General features: G+C 40.4%; 1 protein-coding gene across 13 annotated transcripts in view; it reads right to left on the reverse strand.

Annotated features, from left to right (window-relative positions):
- The window catches only part of SNTG1 (syntrophin gamma 1), a 525,384-nt gene that overhangs the window by 252,861 nt on the left and 253,394 nt on the right, over positions 1–19,129 (reverse strand). For 11 of the 13 annotated variants that reach the window (XM_075125232.1, XM_075125233.1, XM_075125239.1 and 8 more), the window contains one exon: positions 4,784–4,838. The exons of 1 other annotated variant lie outside the window; for it this stretch is intronic. In XM_075125232.1, coding sequence (XP_074981333.1) covers positions 4,784–4,810 — 27 coding nt within the window. In that variant the 5' untranslated portion in view covers positions 4,811–4,838. Of the gene's footprint in view, positions 1–4,783; positions 4,839–11,436; positions 11,456–19,129 lie in introns of those variants that run through there. One more of the 13 variants, XM_075125234.1, reaches the window with a different exon arrangement.

Here is a 19,129-nt window from a genome sequence, read left to right on the forward strand (position 1 = left end):
AAAAGAATAAAATAGGTTTTTTTTCCTCTTCCTATTTCACACCAGCAATGCTCTGATGTCTCTCCAGCAGCCACAAAACAGACAACTCAATAAAGTAGTGAACAAGGAGAACCAACAAAAAAAGAGAGAAAGGGAACTTGCCAGCCAACCCCAAAGCGATTTCTCCAGCCATCCCCCAAAGAGAAAAGAAACTGGCGAGTTTCTGCTTTTGTCTGGGTCAAAATGTCTCTTACATATACTTGTAGAATAAACTTCTGTAACCCCCATGAAATACAATTTTCAATAGTCAGAAGCTGGGACCAGTGAGGGGATGGAGATTTTGTATGGAGAGAAGATTGGAGAAACCAATCCAAAAAACTGCATAGTATGCATCTGACAAATATTTACACTTCTTCACATTTGCAGATATGCCCATTATACAATGTATAGTGTAATTATGAGATAGAAAATGGACTCAGACGTAGACGTATGAGGAGGTAGTAGGAATGGGGTACAGGAGGCAGGCTCGGTGCCATCGCTAGATGTCAATGACACGTGAAGAATATTTTTCAAATGGTCCAGCTACTTATGCCGCTGGGATGTTGTCAGTCTGCCTAAGTGGACAGCACTTTAGTTTCAAGGAAGATTTGGATTCAGCCCACAGGCTCATGAATGTGCTCAGTGTGTCAGTGCTCAGTTTGTAAAAGATCTGCTAAAAGCCTGCTCTTGTTAATCATCCTTGTATATACTGGAATTTTCAAACCACAAAGGATAGAAAGTCTTTCCTAATTCACCTCTTCTACACTGCAACCTAAAACTACCTCAGGAAAACATTAGATTTCTGGCTTACTCTTCTTCCTCTTTGCTCATTCTCCACTTGTAACCTAATGTTCAGACCTATAAAAGCTCTGGCATTTTCTGAACCTTTGTTTACTCCAGGAACTGTTTACAATGTATACATTTTGCACATTTATTTCAGTCAGATAAACTCTATATTGAAATGAGACATAGGTTGGGGAACTATTCTTTCATATTAAGGGTAGAGGATTTTTTTACTACTACTAATAAATAAATAAATAATAAGAAACTCATAGGAGGTTCTTACTGAACTAAGGCACTTCCTTAGATAAAAACTCTTCCCGTCCTGGCAATCTAGCCCAGATGAGTGTGATCTCTGAAGTCTGTTTAAGACATTCAAACTGGATTATTTCATCACAGTGGCAATCAAGAGATTAAAACTGCTGATGAGAAATCATTGAAGCTTATTGTGTATATATTTGTTATACATGAATTTAGCAAATGCTGCATCAATGGGATTCCGCTACCACATATCACCTTCACAGGTCAATCACCAGACAGTGACCTTTTCATTCTAGAAAAAATTCCTCTAGTGGCTCTACTCAATGTGTTTCTTCACAGAAGAGTCATCCTTCAGGAACTGAGATCCCACTCACTCCTACTGTGGTTGTAACAATGGGGGATTCTCCTGAGTTTGCCATTGTGAAGCAGGTGGTCTGGTTTGTAGTCTCATTTCTTGACATCCCAGATGGAAAGAGCTCCCACACTCTGCATGTTTCTCAGACAATTGGTTCCTCCACTCCTTCCATGCTGGGACACCAGTGCTGAAAACCGTTCAGCAGAAATTGATGTCAGTTCGACCCTCGAACTCCCTCCCAAACAGGCAGACCAGGAAGTATAAAAGACCTGCACTTCAGGTCTGCAGCTCTCAGAGATGGCTCCATCTCCTTCAGCTGCTTGGTCAAGCAGAGAAGCAGCAGCTGGCTCACACCATATGATAAGACTGTCCACCAGGATAAGAACCATTTCCCAGAGGGACAGGAGCATTAATTACTCAATATGATTGATCTCTGATAATGTGTGTTTTAATTGACAGTTTCTATTTCAAGTGCTTAACAAGTTATCTATTGAGCTCTGTTGGTAATGAAGACTAGGTTAACATAAGAATACATTTTTGAGTCTAAGTGCTATGGAAGAATCTAAACTGAAGAACCTCAGTGGGTACAGCCACAAGACAGTGGCTGTTATCATCAGTTGACTCTCCCCTCTACCTTATGAGAGTGAAATTATCTCAGAAGTCCTTGTATTGACCTTTGAGACAAAATAAATATATTCATAACTAGATACACAACTGTTTGCAGTGTTGCAGTAGCTGCGTTGGTCCGAGGATATTAGAGAGATATCTTTTATTGGACCAACTTCTATTGGTGAGAGAGACAAGCTTTTGAGCTTACACAGAGCTCTTCTTCAGGTCTGAGAAAGATTGTCAGAATGTCACAGCTGAACACAATGTGAAACAGGTTGTTTAGTTTAAGGAGTTAACATGTTGTAAGAGACCATTTAAGGTGAAGTGGGGAGTTAACATTTCTGCAGTTGTAGGACAAAGGAGGGTTAGTGGGTTGTAGATTGTTGTAATAAACCATAAATCCAATGTCTTTAGTGTCTAAAAATGTTATGAATTTAAGCTCTGAGGTTTATCTTTTGAAGGTGTTGTGCAAGTTTCCTTTGAGGATGAGGAATGAGAGGTCACATATGAAGTGATCATTTTCTGAAAAGTGTTCACCCAGTGTTGATATGGTGTCTCTTTAGCTAAAAAAACAATGAGGAGTACTTGTGGCACCTTAGAGACTAACACGTTTATTTACGCATAAGCTTTCATGGGCTAAAACCCACTTCATCAGATGCGTGGAGTAGAAGTATATATAGACATAGTCCATGAAAAGATGGGGGGTGCCTTACCAATTCTAACGAGACAATTCAATTAAAGTGGGCTATTATCAGCAGGAGGAAAAATCACTTTTGTAGTGGTAATAAGGGTGGCCCATTTCAAACAGTTGACAAGAAGGTGTGAGTAACAGGAGGGGGGAAAATTAGCATGGGAACATTAGTTTTTAGCTTGTGTAATGAAGGTGCCACAAGTACTCCTCGTTGTTTTTGCTGATACAGACTAGCACAGCTACCACCCTGAAACCTGTCTTTAGCTACAGTTAGTGGAAGAGGAACAAAAAGTTCAAGTATGGTTCCGCAAGAGTGGATTGTCTCATGAGATTTCTGGTCCTTCCTGTCTGTCGTGTGTGAGAAGGAGAAGAATGACAAACATTTAAAGCTACCAATAATTTTACTTTGGATTGACGGGTTAGCAATATTCTAGCTTAATCATTGTGTCCATTTTATTTTTGCTAACAATAGAGGCTAATTTCCAAATGACAGTCTCTTTACTTGCTGTCAAGCATGATTGAAATAAAGTGAATTCATATGAAACATCTGCTGTCCTATAATTTTAATCACAAAATATGTGTCCCATGAACAGAGCCAAAATGTGTACCTTTTATTTAATATATACTGAAAACAAAAACTAATCAGAGCCTTGTATTTTCAGGTGTACAATGCAGGAGTTTTCAACATTATGATGCATTGTGATCATAAACAGTGTTCCCAGTTATCACCTTCTATTCAGCCTTTTGTTTGTTCTTTTCAGCCTGTAAACTGCAGTTTCCCCTTCTGATTTTTGCTATAATAATGTATTTATGAGGCTATTCCAGGTTGATGTAACTGGCCCACTCCTAATAACGAAACACAGAGGCTCATGAATCACTACAGTTGTGAGAATGTACTATTTTTTTTTTTACATCATGTATATTCAAAGGAGAAACTGGATATCTGCACAAGCATTTGCAAATTTATTTCTGGAAGAACTTCTGCCATTTTGCAAGAAAAAAAAAAGTAACATGTTTTTGTCCTTGGAAAATTGTAAATCTTGGTTGGTTGAGATTATTTTGGCTTGCATTGAAATTTTGAAAATGCGTGTATTTTGCATCAAAACTACCATTTCATTTTGGCACAAAATATCTGGTATTACTGGGTGGTGTGGGAGAGGGGAATTAAGAAATGAAAACAAGTTTTCAGTTTTTTTTAGTTGACCAAAACCAAAACACTCCCCAAACCCCCAAGGATTCTCCTTTGATTTTGATAGCATGTTATGTTGCCAGCATATTCCTGTTTCTCCAGTGCTACCAATCCTCATAGGTTTCAAGCAATAAACACTCATCTGGGACCTGATCCTGCCACAAGGTGAATGCAGGCAGACCCTGCACATGTGTGGAACCCAAATGAGGTCTACGGGAGTGTTTCCACACAGAACTCGTTGCTGGATCAGGGGCTTTAATTATAGAATAATAGAACTGTAGAGCTGGAATGGACCTCGAGAAGTCACCCCATGTCGAGACAGGACCATGTAAAACTAGACCATGTAAAACTAGACCATCCCTGACAGATATTATCTAACCTGGTCTTAAAAACCTCCAGTGACAGGGACTCCACAACCTGCCTTCGAAGCCTATTCCAGTGCTTAATTATCCTTATAGCTGGACTAGTGTAATACAGTATAGTATAATCTAAAGTATAATTAGATGTTTTTCCTAACATCTAACCTAAATCTTCCTTATTGAAGACTGATTCCTTCCTGGTCTACCTTCAATAGACATGGAGAACAGTTGATCATACCATTCTCTTTATAATAGCCCTTAACACATTTGAAGGCTATTATCAGGTTCCAACTCAGTCTTATTTTCTCAGTACTCATAATTACCTCATTTGAACACTGATAAGTAAACAGGCACATAATCCACTAGAAAAGCATGCCACCAGCATATAGGGATTATCTAGTCATGTTTACGGACTCAGTTCTAATTCCTTGCACTTCAGAAATAAAAGATTGAGAACAGAAGACTAAAAAGTATATTAATGTTCATATCACTTCTTTGAAAATAAAACATTCTGATCCTACCTCTTCACAGGAGGTCCTGAAATCCATGTGCTATGGCACAGCAAGTAATATTTGTCTAAAATAGACAGAAAGATTTTATTAGAACTCAGTACTACAAACTAGAACAAACAGATTGCAAAACATAAAAGGTAGTTATCTAAATTAAGTGGGAAGACACTGCATTCCTCTGTGTGAGCTTTGTTTATAGTCATTGCTTAAAAGCAGGAATGATTAAGTCAGCAGGAGGGTAAGGATGCATACGGAGCTGGTAGAAATTGTTTCTGGATTTTATGAAGTCCACCTACTGATTTTATTCAGTGTGATTAAGGGAGAGCTGATGTTCCTATTAGCCTCTCCATTGCACTAGCCATCCAAATGTACTCTTCTGTATTACGGACCTTTTATCTGAAATGTTGTTCCCACCCCCACCCCCACTTATCTTTGAAAAGAAAATCTTTCAGAAAGAAACAATTAAGTTTTGCTTTCCATAAGGTTCCCTTCTATAAAAAGTTGATTTTTCTCCTCCTAATTAAAAAGCTTTATGCATGAATACATTTTGTTCCATTGGACTCACAAAATTGTATTCCCAAACATTATCTCTGCAAGAAAGCTAACTTCAATTATCAGAGAAGTGAATTTAGTGAAACATTTAAGTACTGAAGAACTGAATGTTACAGAAATCAGGAATATGTAAAATGTCACAGCACACCAGATACTCAAATTATTGGTATGATGGGTCTGCACCCACAATACATTCATCCCAATACACACCTGGCATGCATTTAGTCATTTTTACGTATGAGATAATGTTTATGGAATAAGTAGTTATTAGAGGATAATAGTGTCCTGCTGCAATATAAATACTGATGCAAAAGAAAGAGGCATTTATAGAAAATTATTTTCTAGGCAAAATAGACATTTATTTTCAAGTCTAGAAATACTATTATTCTGACTGACTCATGCAATTCAATCATTTAAGAAGTTCTTTTTTATGATTTTTATTACAGTAGTGCTAGAAGCCCCAACCAAGACTGCAGCTTCTTTGTGCTAGGCTTTGTCAAACATATATAGGCTTGACAAATTTCAAATTATATTTATAGTTTTGATGGATAATATCAATGTTTATTTTTAAGCTTTTTTATGTATCTATTTAAATTTTCACAGTTGTGCAAAATCATGCATTTAAGCTTTTTCATTTTTTAATCAATTTAAGTTTTCACAACTGTGGGGAATTACTGTGGGAATCAGTAATTATTTAATGACAGTAGGCACTGAGGTTCAAAAAGTTAAAGCTTTATAATAATGGTTATAACACAAATAGTCAATATGACACGTCAAAATATACAAAGTAAACATCCTTAAATCAAATTCCAATATGTTTTCAAGTACCTTCTTTGTTTGTTTTTTTCACTTTGTCTAGCTATAAATTTCAATTTTTAGTGTTGGAAATATTGTTTCACTGATTTGTGCAGTCAAGTCATTTACTGACATTTACCAACAACATTCTAACCCTTCCAAGTCTAAACATATAATAAAATATAGTTGTTGCCCCAAATGGTGTAAAATCTAAGACCACAATCATGCAAAAATGTTTGTCTTTCCCTACTGTGTGTGTGGTGCCCTTGATTCATGAGGTACAAAGTTAAGCACATGCATAAGTCTGTACAGATCAACTTCTGCATGGGGGGGATATGGGCAGGTAGTTTGCTGGCCCAAAAATGAACCAGGTTTGCTCAGACCCTCAGTGGGAGGGGACAGCCCAACTCAGAAACAAAATGACTAGTTTTATTTTCAGTTTTGAACTTTAACTTGTGAGAGCGGAGAGAAAAGCAGAACAGCTCAGGGAGTCTCTGATTAACTCCTCCTCCCAACAAAGGGAGTCTTGGAACTGCTGCTGAATCTAGTGCATGAGTCAGGCAGTTCCAGTCCTGCAGAGACCAGTGTCCAGAGTGGCAGAGATAAAAACCAGTGGCAGCTACTGGGAGACGGCCATGACTTACAAAGGTCTCCAGCCCAGGGACCTATGAGAGGACTATGCCCCAGCCAGGGGTGAAGACACAGTCCAGACACCTTTATTATGTAAGCCAGCCAGTGTTCACAGCACTCATCTCCACACTAGGATTGCCAGGTGTCCGGTTTTTGACTGGAACGCCCAGTCAAAAAGAGCCCCTGGTGGCTCTGATCAGCATTGCCAACCTGGTATTTAAAAGTCCAGGCGGTGGGGCTGTGGGTCTAAGGCAGGCTAGACCCTACCTGTCCTGGCACCGCGCTGTGCCCCAGAAGCTGCCAGCAGGTCCGGCTCCTAGGTGGGGAGGCCATGGGACTCCACACTCTGTCCCCGCCCCAAATACTGGCTCCACATTCCCACTGGCTGAGAACTGCAGCCAATGGGAGCTGGGGGGTTGGTGCCTGTGCCTCAGTGTCAGAGCTGCATGCGGAGCCTCCTGCCCCGCCCCCCCAGCACCACCTAGGGCTGGACCTCCTGGCCACTTCCAGGGAGGAAGCCTACCTTGTGCCTTAGCGCCATTGAACAGGAGCCCCCCGAGATAAGCCCATGCCCCAGTCCCAAGCCCCAACCACCTACCCCAGCCTTGAGCCCTCCCCCCAACCTGGAGCACCCTCCTGCACCCCAAACCCCTCATCCCCAGAGCCCGCACTCCCAGCCCAGAGCCCAACCCTAACCTTTTTGTTCCTCGGATCCCATTTTCCTGCTCCCAGTAAAGTACCCCCTTATTATACTGTTATTTCTGGGTACATCATTCTCTTTGCTTTGGTTTGTGTTGATGTATTTTGTTTCTTCTGTCCAGGGGTTTTATACTTTTGCCTGTTAGTAGCATTATTTGTTTTTGCAAGGGACAGGACTGTTTGTGTGCCAGGCAAATCCCCACATGGAGTCCTGCATTCTCTCCAGCTGGTAATATGTACAAGTTTCTACTCCCCTAAGTAAAGGGTAGAAGATGTGATGTATGTTGGAAATAGACACATGCAGGTATAGGGCTAATGTTCTCTATTTATGGTGCTCAGTTTGTTTTGTGATCTCGCAACTTGTGCTCTAAATTAATTTCCAGCATTATTAGGCTTCTCAGGTTATGATGCAGGGGACTGAAAGAGACACATCATTACTCCCTCCTCATCTTTTTTTCAAGCTCACCATGAGCTAATAGACATATACATTTATAGTTTTGTTCTCACAGTACTCAGTAAAAGCACCATTGCTATTATAATCCTAAAGACTTTCTTCACTGAAGGGTTAGACATACAGTGGAACAGGTTCTCTTGACTCATTTACTGTACTCCTTTCCAAATGTTATGCAAGCTGAAATGGGCATGCAACCCACCGCACCTTAGAAAAGTGTTTTGAAACCTAATCTTGCTTGTTGAGGCTTGTGCTCCAAAATCTATAGGCTTATGTCCCTTTAACTGCCACACAAGTTGTACAATGATTTTCATACTCAGGTCCTATGATTGTCAGTGCATGAGCTATGGAAGTATTTAGAACTACTTGTGCCCATCTTAAAGGTGAAGGGTGAAAGGGTCAAGATGTGGTCCATAGGGAAGATTTGAACATTTTCTTCATACCAGTACATGGGATATAACTCCATGTTATTGATTTTGAGCCCCGTAACTAACATGCATTTTAAGAGACAGAACAGTCATTATGAATAAAGCTAGCTGTCTTCACCATAGAACACACAAGTCACAACAACACAAAAATGAAGTCAAATTCTAGAAAGTTTCTCTATTAAGGACAGCACTGGCCATTAAGAATGTGCTTAAGTGCTGCCTTGAACAGGGATAGACATAACACATGCTTAAGTGCTTCCTGAATCAGAGCTATAGACAACAATGTTATACATCCTAGTTTGAGAATAGGAATCTCTCTTAACAAGTCACATAAATTGGCTAAAGAGCTCTTGACATCAGAAAATGTAAACATTTATTGGGGAATAAGTTGTCTGTACTAAATACATGCAATCCATGATGAACTAGCACATTTGTTATACTACAGTATGTACTTATTTTTGAATATTTATTTTTTAAATAGTGGCTTAAGGGAACATCTGAGCTTCTAAATGTACAAAAAAACAACAACAACCAGGGAAAGTAAGAGTGGGAAACTGTAGAAGAGATATATAAATAAACAGAGACTTTGAAAAGTTAGTAAATTTTTCTCTTTCCTGTCTAGTTGTCTTGTGTCTTGCAGGTACTTAAATACTTCTAAATTACCAGACTTGTTCAGGCCATCTCTGCTGATATATGCAAACGATATAACAAATGACAGATACTGGAACTGACTTTGACGCTCCCTCAGGGGCATGCACAAGGGGGGGCAAGCAGGGGAATGGGGCCCCCCAATAATCATCGGGGGCACAGAACTCCTCTGGCCCCAGGGGTGCAGTAGTGGGGGGTGGGAAGGATGGACCAGAAGAGCTCCTCCCAGCACCATGGCCACGGGGGGGGAAGAAGGGGAGGGAAGAGCGATCTCCTGTTGCGGTGCGTAGGCGGGGGCACAGAGCATGTCCCCCCTAAAGGGATAAAAGTTAAATTTCTGCACACGCCCCTGCACCCCTTGGCAGAACAAGCATTTATTAAATTCTGAACTGCCTTATTCAAGCATTCTTGTTCTAAAGGGAAATCATGACTAAAAACATAATAGTGTAGTTGAAGGCTATGGCAGCCCCTGTAGACAAAGCAGTTCTGCTTCATTTAGGATAATGCACTAAGTAACTGAGCTATTCTGATCTTCCTTTAATAAATCAGGTTGTATTTCAGTGTTGCAGAAGATATAATTTCACAAAGTAGTTTCATGATAGGGTATTTTAATACAATTTAGTAAACTGATAGGTGACAAAAGATTATGTCATGCATTTTCAGTAGCAGTAATAAACATGTAAAATTTTGAACATGCCATTAGCCAAGTATCTTTCTCTTGGTTACAACCACACAATCAGAATACAATTTTATTTGCACAAGTACGTGTACATAGAGTGATATATTGATAAATGAAGTTTAGATGATAACTACAGCTTACATTACTCTGGGAATAATACACTTGCCTGGGAATAGTAATTCTTTTTTGGGAGTGGGATGAGTAAAATACCATTACATTTTCTCCCACATTATTCTCCTGAATGGGCAAACAACTGCTTTGACTCAGCTGGTAGAATTTTCCTGGCACTTAGTCAGCCATGCTTATTGTCATTGTGAAAGCTCTCGTTCAGGTTATGTTTGAATTTTCAATATAACCTCCACTGCCTTCACATGCCCAGAACCACAAACTACTGCAAAAGTCTCCTTTGGAAATGAAACGTTCCACATTTGGGACCCGATCAAGCAATGACTTCTTCACAGGCAGACACAGACCTCTTTCGACCAGGTATGCCCCACACACACACATCTCCAGACACACACACACTCCCCATTAAGTCACTAGGTTCTCCTCTCAGATAGAACTCATTTCAGGGTAGGTGTCTTGATGAGATTTTCAAAGATTTGACTCACTGGCACTTATGCCTTTGTCAGCATCCCCCTTGGTCTTAACTCAAGATTAGGTGTTTTTCTAAAAGCTATGCTCTATGAATGACTTTGGGAAGTTCTATGGCCAGTGTCATACAGGAAGTCAGATTAGAAGATCACAGTGGTCCCTCAGGGCCTTGGAATCTTTGACTTTGGGGGCGGGGGGAGGAAGGGAAATCTCTTCATCCAATTTTTAATTGTTAGGGAGTGAAAACAAACAAAACTGCCTTTTTTGAACTCTGCTAACTTTCTTGCTCCACAGTAATTCAAAAACTACTCCAAGCAGGGAAAAAAATACCCTTCAAACATTACATATAATTGGTACTTCTTGAAAAATAAACCCTCTTTTAGGTTTTGGCAGGAAAAATAATCTAAATTATAAAATACTGGGGGAGATTGGCAGGAGTTTCTGAGCATTTTTAACTGAAATTGTAATGAAGTTCTCTCCACAATGTCCAATTTGCCCTAACAGCACAAGGGATTGGTGCTAGAATACTTTGCAGGAGCATGCGTGCACCACGGTCCTCCCAAAGAACCAGGTTAAGGCCATGGTTTTCTCAAATCTGGAAGCCTAACATGAAATTCCAAATCCATATTTACATATCTAAACATTATTTTTCAACCAGGTCTCGTTATTACAGGTACCATATCTTTTGTATTTTTTTAAATATGTAACCTTTATGTTTAATTATCAAAGCCATTTACTATCATTAAGATCATTTTAAGCACAATCTATTGCTCTGACTTACTTCAAGATTTAGACTCCAGTCCCACAAAGACTTATATACACAGATCACTGCACCCACACACAGCCCGAAATACCCAAGGCTTGTTTCCACGGCGATTTAGCGTGCAGCAAGCCAGGATGTAAATCTGCAGCACACTCGCCTGCCATGCACTAACTGACCATATGGATCCTGCACTAGAAGTTCCATGATGCACTTTGACATACTGGTGTGCTATAGAACTGTTAACGCATGGCAGCAGGATACACACAGGCATCCGCATCAGGCTAAGCCACTGTAGATTTATATCCAGGCTTGTCATGCATTAAATAGCCATAGAGACAAGCCCTCAAAGTTTGAGGCTATCAAGCTTTATGTACTTTAAGGTCTCTGGTTATAGTGCTGGAATTTAGATGAACTCTGCAAACTCACCAATGCTGTGAGCTCTTCTTCTAGTGATGAAGAAAGTACTGTAATCAACTGATAAAGCTTTTTCATGAAATGTCCAGCTCTTAGAGAAGTTCATGCTTCAAAAGAACCAAAGTTGGCAATTAGTCGCTAACAAGCTTTTCAAGTGTTTAATTCATTTTAAATTGGCTAAAACAAGAAGAACATTTACTTGTCATAATTTATTATTTTAATTGCAAGTGTTCTTAATCAGCAGGCCCAATTAAGAATTCACTGTACAAACATAAAGTTTGTCAGGTAAGAATCAAGGAGGCACAAGGCAATATTAAAAGACTTAATACATGTTGCAGTAGCTATTATGCTGGGCTCCTGGTTAGGACTGGTTATTCAACATTCACAAATTGATTTATTCTGGAGTTCAAACTTTCTTTGGCTTGTCAAACTTGGGTAAAATCAAACCAATAAGTAATAATAATTAAAACCTAAATCCAGATTTAAAAAATCTGGATTTGAGAACAATCTAGAACAGCAAAATTCACTAGTAATGTATCTATGAGCCATGACGAGGCAACTTTACGCAGGTAAGTTTGTCTTATGATCATGGCACCGGATGGGGGCCAGCCCGGCCAGGAGATCTCTGGGGCATAGAACTCTGTTCTAATTCTTCTCTGACCTAGGATAATTAACTTAGTGCAAATTTTTATTATATAATTAAATTCAGTCTGTCAAATTAAGATAATCCTTTGCCCCCTCTGCCCCCTCCCCCGGAAGACACTATCACACATATATTCCAAACTCTTTCTCACAAGCAGTTTAAAAATTAGAGAGACTTGAGAGGGTGGACATTGGTAGGGCACATATGGCATGTTGCTTAGGAAGGCTGCCCTGGAATGTGGAAAGTAGAAGGAGCATGTATCTGGAAACCAAAAGCAGTGGGGTGGAAGCAGACTGGAGAGCATGAGGTGGGGGAAGAATGCTGTCTGAGAAGTTGGAGGGCGGAGAATGTGGGGCTGGCCAATAAAAAAGCCAGTAGGCCAGCAAGGTGGAAAGGAGGAGAGGCCCCACCCAAAGCAACTGCAGAGTTGTTCAGCTAGGCCTTGATTTAATGAAAGGGTTGTAGTGCTCTTTGAGTGTGCCCCCCACCCCCAACACCATTTACATTACCTGGGGCCCCGCTGGCATTTGCTGATCTGGCCACCTGTTACATCCGCCCTTCCTCTGTCCTACACCCAGACCTCCTGTCCTCCTGGGTATACAAGGGAGTCCTTGGAAAACAGCTTGTGACCATCTTCCTCAGTTCCTGTACCAGGAGAATCCTCCTCTCCATCCCTGCCCACAAAACATACACATACACAGATGGATCCAGGCTGTTAGACCCCCTTCACGCCACTCTGTCCCTTATATCTGGTGTAAGAGGGTGGGGTGAGGGTAAAAATCTCACTCTGGAGTGTTTTGGTTTCCCTAAATATCTCACAAGGGATTTGGGAGAATAAAATAGTATTTGTAAAGCACTTTTAGTTTTTCATATATAAGGCTCTTGGGAGTTGCTTAAGTAGATCTTACAAATATAGGAGCCTTTACTCCTATTTCTTTCCCAAATACAGATCTTTCTCTTTAAAACTACTCTGGACTAAGGTCCAAAAGAGGAGATTATACTGTTTGTTGGCAGATTTACTGTCTATATGTCTGGTTCAACCTGATGAGAAACAGGAGCTAGAAAGAGGAGAATCCAGCTTTCTAATGAAACACATAGCACATGCATTTAAACCTTGAACCTCTAGAGTACTACACTTTTGAATTTCAGGAGGAGGGATGGAAAAGCTGTTTTAGGAAATCTAAGGTTTTCTATCCCTTCATGGCCAAGACAGTAAGACTGATGGAAAATAAGGCAGACTGGCTTCCAGTTGGAGGGATGGGAAAAGTATTACCAATAAAAAATTAAATACACACTAAAATATTCCTAAAATATATATTTCACAGAATAAACTAACATATGCAGAACACTGATGTGTGTGTGTGTGTGTGTGTGTGTGTGTAATACCTTTATTGGAACTGTTTGGGCTAACTTTTAACTCGCTAAGGGTCTGATCCTGCTCTCATACAATTCAATCACAAACATCCCATTCATTTCAATGATGACTTTAGGGTTCAATCCCGCATTATCTCCAACTCATACTGATAAAACATTTACACTGTACCACACCTTATGCATGTATTTTATATAGATACTGAACCAGATCCTTAGCTGGTGTAAGTTAGGGCCTGTTTACATGAACACTTAGTTCAGGGCAAGCTGGGATGTAAACCTACCTCACAGTACCTGCCACACACTATGTGTCTGTGTGTCCCTGCTGACAGGCACTAACAGGTCCTTGGTGTATTTTGATTTACCGCCACTTCCACTGGAATGTGTATAATATTATATATAAATAAAAGATGTTTCTGCAGCCCAACATCTCCCAGTACTACACATGGGCTGCTCTCCTCTTTGCAACTTCTGAAGATAGTTTAAAGCTGCAGCACAGCTTATGCTGGCTATGTTCCTTCTCCTGCTTGCTGACAGATCTTCCTGAATGGAAGCAAACAGTGGTGTTCGCTTAGGTCCCATCCCATTTCTTTTGTCCATGAGGGTGGGGGAGGGTTGATGCGGACAGTTTGGATATTTTGTTTTGCTTCAACACTCCTCATTCCCATAGATGACAAATGAAAATGTTCATAAGTTAAACACAGATCACTACGAAATGTATTCAATAAATCATAATATGACTCAGTTCAGAAAATGTTAACCTGTCCAAAAGATCACTGCATTTGTGAACAAAATTCAGTGAGGCAAAGGCTCTTGACATATACATTGTTTTTTCAACTGTTACTATCATTTGGTTACAGAACTTGATTGCTTGTCAATAGATTTCTTAATACATCTCATTTGGAAGCATATAGCAGATTGTGGAAGACACTGTTGGGTAGGTACACTAAGGCTTTTATAATTTCTGAAATATTAACTTGCCATCTCAAAAGAAACCAAAGTTTATGCAGCGAGTTTTCTCCCCTATATTTTTCACAGAACCTGTGGGGATGGCTACCAGTTCTCATCTCACTTCATCTTTACCAAGTCTCCTTCACATTCAAGCAGTAGGTTACCAATTGTTATGACAGTACTTCTAATTCTTCAGAATAGCTTTGTGTTGGGATGTGTAAATGCCACACTGGGACACAAGAGGTTAAGGAGCAGGTCTGGGCCCAGATGATCCTCTCCCGCAGCACCAGCCAAGCACACTCCAGCTGGAGAAAGAGCTAAATGAGGACCAGACACCTCAGATGGAAGCCAGACAGAGGAGGAGGAGGAGAAGACCTGTCTTGGGAGCTCCTGAGTAAGGGTACAGCAGGAGTCCTGCTGCAGGGAAAGGTCCGCAAATGGCAGCTACCCCAGGCCCTTCACTCTAACTTCTGGTAGATCTTTTGTGAGGTTTTGACCACACCTTGGACTGGGAAAAGAAGTGGTAGGAAATGGCCCAGGGAGGCAGCCACAAAGCCATCCAGGGTGTTTCCTACTGCTGCCTCTTTTAGGGCTCAGGGCTGGAGCCTGGTAGAGAGGGAGACCCCAGGCTCCCCTACCAACCACACTTTCTTGAAGGGGGAACATACTCCTTCCCCCCACCTTCAAGATAAGGGGGGGGGGCATAGACGTAATACCTGAGTCAAGGTTTTGCCATCCACAGGGGCCAAGCTGAAGACCTTTTTTCTGGGGATATTAGAATACATATATATTTTGTTAGACTCTGTTATTGTGTAAGGGGGTGAACTCAACTGGTAACCTGGCTGGAGGATCAAGTTGCTACGTACTGGATGGAGGACCATTAGATCATCAGAGTGATTGCTGGCAAGGGAGAGAGCTTGGAACCAGTGACCTAATCACTATGCAGCACCACTGGTTACCCCCCCCCATCACAAGCTTGTAGGTTGACTTTTGTTTAAGATTTTGATAACTGATGGCTGAAGAATGAGTAGCTGTACAGGAATCCAAAACCTGTAGATGAAGGAAATCCAGCTTTAAATTTGTTACATCTTAACTTCCTTGTCCAAACTCTCTTTTTTGGTAGAAACCCCACAAACACAAAACTTTGAACAAATACCAGCATCTGTAAATATCTAATGCTTCCAGCAGATCGTGTATCAGAAGCTGTCATAACCATAGGGGAAGCCTATATTTCTCCTTACCTGTAAGGGGTTAAGAAGCTCAAGTAACCTGGTTGGCACCTGATCAAAGGAACCAATGAGGACAAAAGATACTTTCAACTCTGGTGCGGGGGGAGACATTTTGTTTTGGGTTCTTTGTTTCTGTGGCCATTCGCTCTTGGGACTAAGAGGGACCGGACATCAATCCATATTCTCCAAACCTTTCTAAACAAGTCTCTCATATTTCAAACTTGTAAGTAACAGCCAGGCAAGGCATATTAGTTTATCTTTTTTTTCTCAACTTGTGAATTTTCCCTTTGCTAGAGGGAGGTTTATCACTGTTTTGTTGTAACTTTGAGACTAAGGCTAGAGGGGGTTCCTCTGTGCTCTTTGAATTTTCTGCTACTCTGTAAGGATAACTACCAGCCTAAGTTTACACAGGTGATTCTTGTACCTTTTTCTCTTTAAATAAAATCCTTTTTTTTTCAAAGAACCTGAATGGTTTTTCCATTGTTCTAAGACCCAGGGGTTTGGGTCTGTAGTCACTTTGTAACCAATTGGTGAGGGTATATGCTCAAGCCTTCCCCAGGAAAGGGGGTGTAGGCTTGGGGGAATATTTTGTGGGAACAGGACTCCAAGTGGTCCTTTCCCTGGTTGTTTGTTAAATCACTTGGTGGTGGCAGCGATCCCCAGGCAAGAAAGGAATCTGTGCCTTGGGGAAGTTTTAACCTAAGCTGGTAAGAATAAGCTTACGGAGTCTTTCATGCAGGTCCCCACATCTGTACCCCAGAGTTCAGAGTGGGGAAGGAACCCTGACAGAAGCTTGCAAAACAATTCTAACTATTCAAGAAAAGAAGGGTTTCCTAACATCTATCTGTGGAACCGGTAAGATTATCTGTGGTCACAGAGATAGGCCTCTCACTTCTACTCTAGGGTTTTGTTTTGTTTTTTTTAGGAAAGGAAATTTCTTGCTATTACAGTTGCAAAGAAAACCTTGAAAATGTGACCCAGATGTAACCGATGCAGTAATTGTTGTTGGAGAAGTGTTGGTCCCGAGATATGAGATACAAGGTGGGTGAGGTAATATCTTTCACTGTACCAACTTCTGCTGGTGAAAGATAAGCTTTCAAATGCCAAAGCTCTTATGTCTGCCTCAAGTTGCAGAGAGCCTGAAACTATACCTCAGAGGTTTGACTTGTCCTAATTGATTCTCATTCAGATGTCAAATGACAATTTAAATGTCAACACTGTAAACTACTGCACTGCTCAAAGAATGTAAGAAAGAAGAGGAAGTATCTTATGAAGATCTGCACAATCTACTCTGAGTGACTGCCATTATCATTGATTTCATTTTTCAGCTCCCAGAAGTTTGGGAAATACATGGAATGTACTGGATAAGATAAAATATTGCCTGACGTACTTTCATAGTTTGTTACAACATAACACTTGTGAGCTTAAGTTGCAAGTTGAATTTCTGGCATACTTTCAATGTTGGTTTAAGTTCATATTACTGTTTGAGAGGAGGGCTTTGCATAAGTGACTTGCATACAACACAGACAACAGTTTGTTTACCTGTGCAAGGCAATGGCCTATGTTTTGAGACTTTTGAGAAACTGCATCCTTGTAATTCAATTTATAGAACATCTGCTAGGCCACCATGTCACATTGTGCTCCTGTGTCAGACTTGAATATGACATCCCTGCCATTTACTTCCAACAAGTCCTTCCAGCTCTCCCCAATGCCATTGCTGTCACTTACAGTGAAAGCATGCAGCCAACCCTTTGCCTAGGCTTCACAGACGTCAACAGTTCCAAAAATAGTCTTGTCCTTTGTTCTGCTGCATGATCTTTCTGAAGCTGAGCTTACTGCCTTAATCATTCCTTTTGTGACAGGTTTGCCAAATCCAAGACATTAATACTTCTCATAAATGTGCCCCATACACATCCACAAAACACACATTCTGTTCCTTTATCTGAGGTTTGTTTTGATATTTGGAACTTGAGTTTAATTGGGGTGGGGGAAGAGGGGGCTCAGTGCCTGTTACCTGAATGTTTCATGTTTCCTGCCTCAGCATATACCTTTATCATTTGAGGGATATTCACTTTACTTGTTCTTAATTCAATATGTCACTGGCTTTCCGTAGGAAGTATGCTCTCCTTACAGAAATAGCTAAGTTAAAGATGTGACAACTACTCCTTTCAAGCAACAGAAATTCACAAAGTATCCAAAAACTTCACTTCAATGACCTGTTCATTTACATCAGTCATAGTAGAAGCAGTGAATTTTGATAGTTCAAGCAATCTTGTGACAAGAACCCCTATTGAAAATGTGGCATCATCATCATCTCATGGCTGATGAAGCAAATTCAGCTACAGGGAAGAATTAGAAGCCCTTGGGAGAAGCAGTAGCTTTCCTACAGTGTACTTACAAACTGCATTTTATGTCTAAGAAAATGAACGGTGTGCAACAAAAATGCATTACATGAAAGTTAAGGCTTTTTAGTACACCATAATATGCACATGCCAAGCTGCCAGGTAGAAAATGCCCTGATGATATTTGACCAATGATATTGTAATTTACTCTCTGCCAGTGCCTCCACTCCTTGCCCCCATCCCTCCCCAAGACTTTCTTGCTGTGCCTACACCTGATGTTGCAGTCCCTATCCCACACCTTGATCCATTGTTCTACAGTTTCTCTCCTCCAGAGGCCATATGGGTGTGCAGAAATGATCCAGCGAGTATCTTTAGTGTTGCTCAAAAAAATTCCCCCTCTGTTCACCAAAGCCATGTGTATGCACATGAATAATATTTTTTTTAAAAAATCCCAGAAGAAAATGTGGTTTCCAATAGGCAAAATTCAAAATATTTTATTGGTTTTTTTTAATAAATAGTTTGGCTTCCCATTGTAGGTTCAGTTGATTTCCTTCTTCTTGTTTATTTTCCATTTTACTCCCCCTCTTTCTTCCCTCCCCACTGGCAATATCAGTGAAATCCACAGGCAGAGTATATCTCTAATTTGCCTCTAGTGCTGCTGTTCCATAGGGGATATCAACCTATTCCCTCTATCAGTTACTCTGTTAGCTCAAGTGACAGAACTGGGGAAAAGGGAAAGGAAAGGAGAGGTCAGAAAGTGTGTGCATGCGTGTGGGGGAGAGAACCTTATTTTTGCAGTTTGTTTTTCCTCACTTTCTCACACTTACTATTTTCAAATTGTTTCCAGTTTTCATTTCAATCATTTTGAATTTTCCTGGAGGAAACCTAATATTTAGACAAAAAATTCAAGCAGGCTGCTTTTTTTTTTTTTCAGGAAAAAAATTCAGTTTTCTGACTTACTTTAATATACAGAGACATATGATAGATAAAGAGCCTGATAAAGTGAGAGGGAAGTTTGTGGAAATTTTATAAGCCATATGGCTACATACTTATCAAACTTGTACCTTCTTATTTATTGTAACACCTTGATATTAAACACATTTTAAAAGGCTTTCTCTGTCTCCCTTGCTAACTGTCTCCTTTTCTGTTCCTTACACTCTTTGTGTGTG

The sequence above is a fragment of the Caretta caretta genome, chromosome 2 (genome assembly GCF_965140235.1).
Source record: "Caretta caretta isolate rCarCar2 chromosome 2, rCarCar1.hap1, whole genome shotgun sequence".
Taxonomy (NCBI): domain Eukaryota; kingdom Metazoa; phylum Chordata; order Testudines; family Cheloniidae; genus Caretta; species Caretta caretta.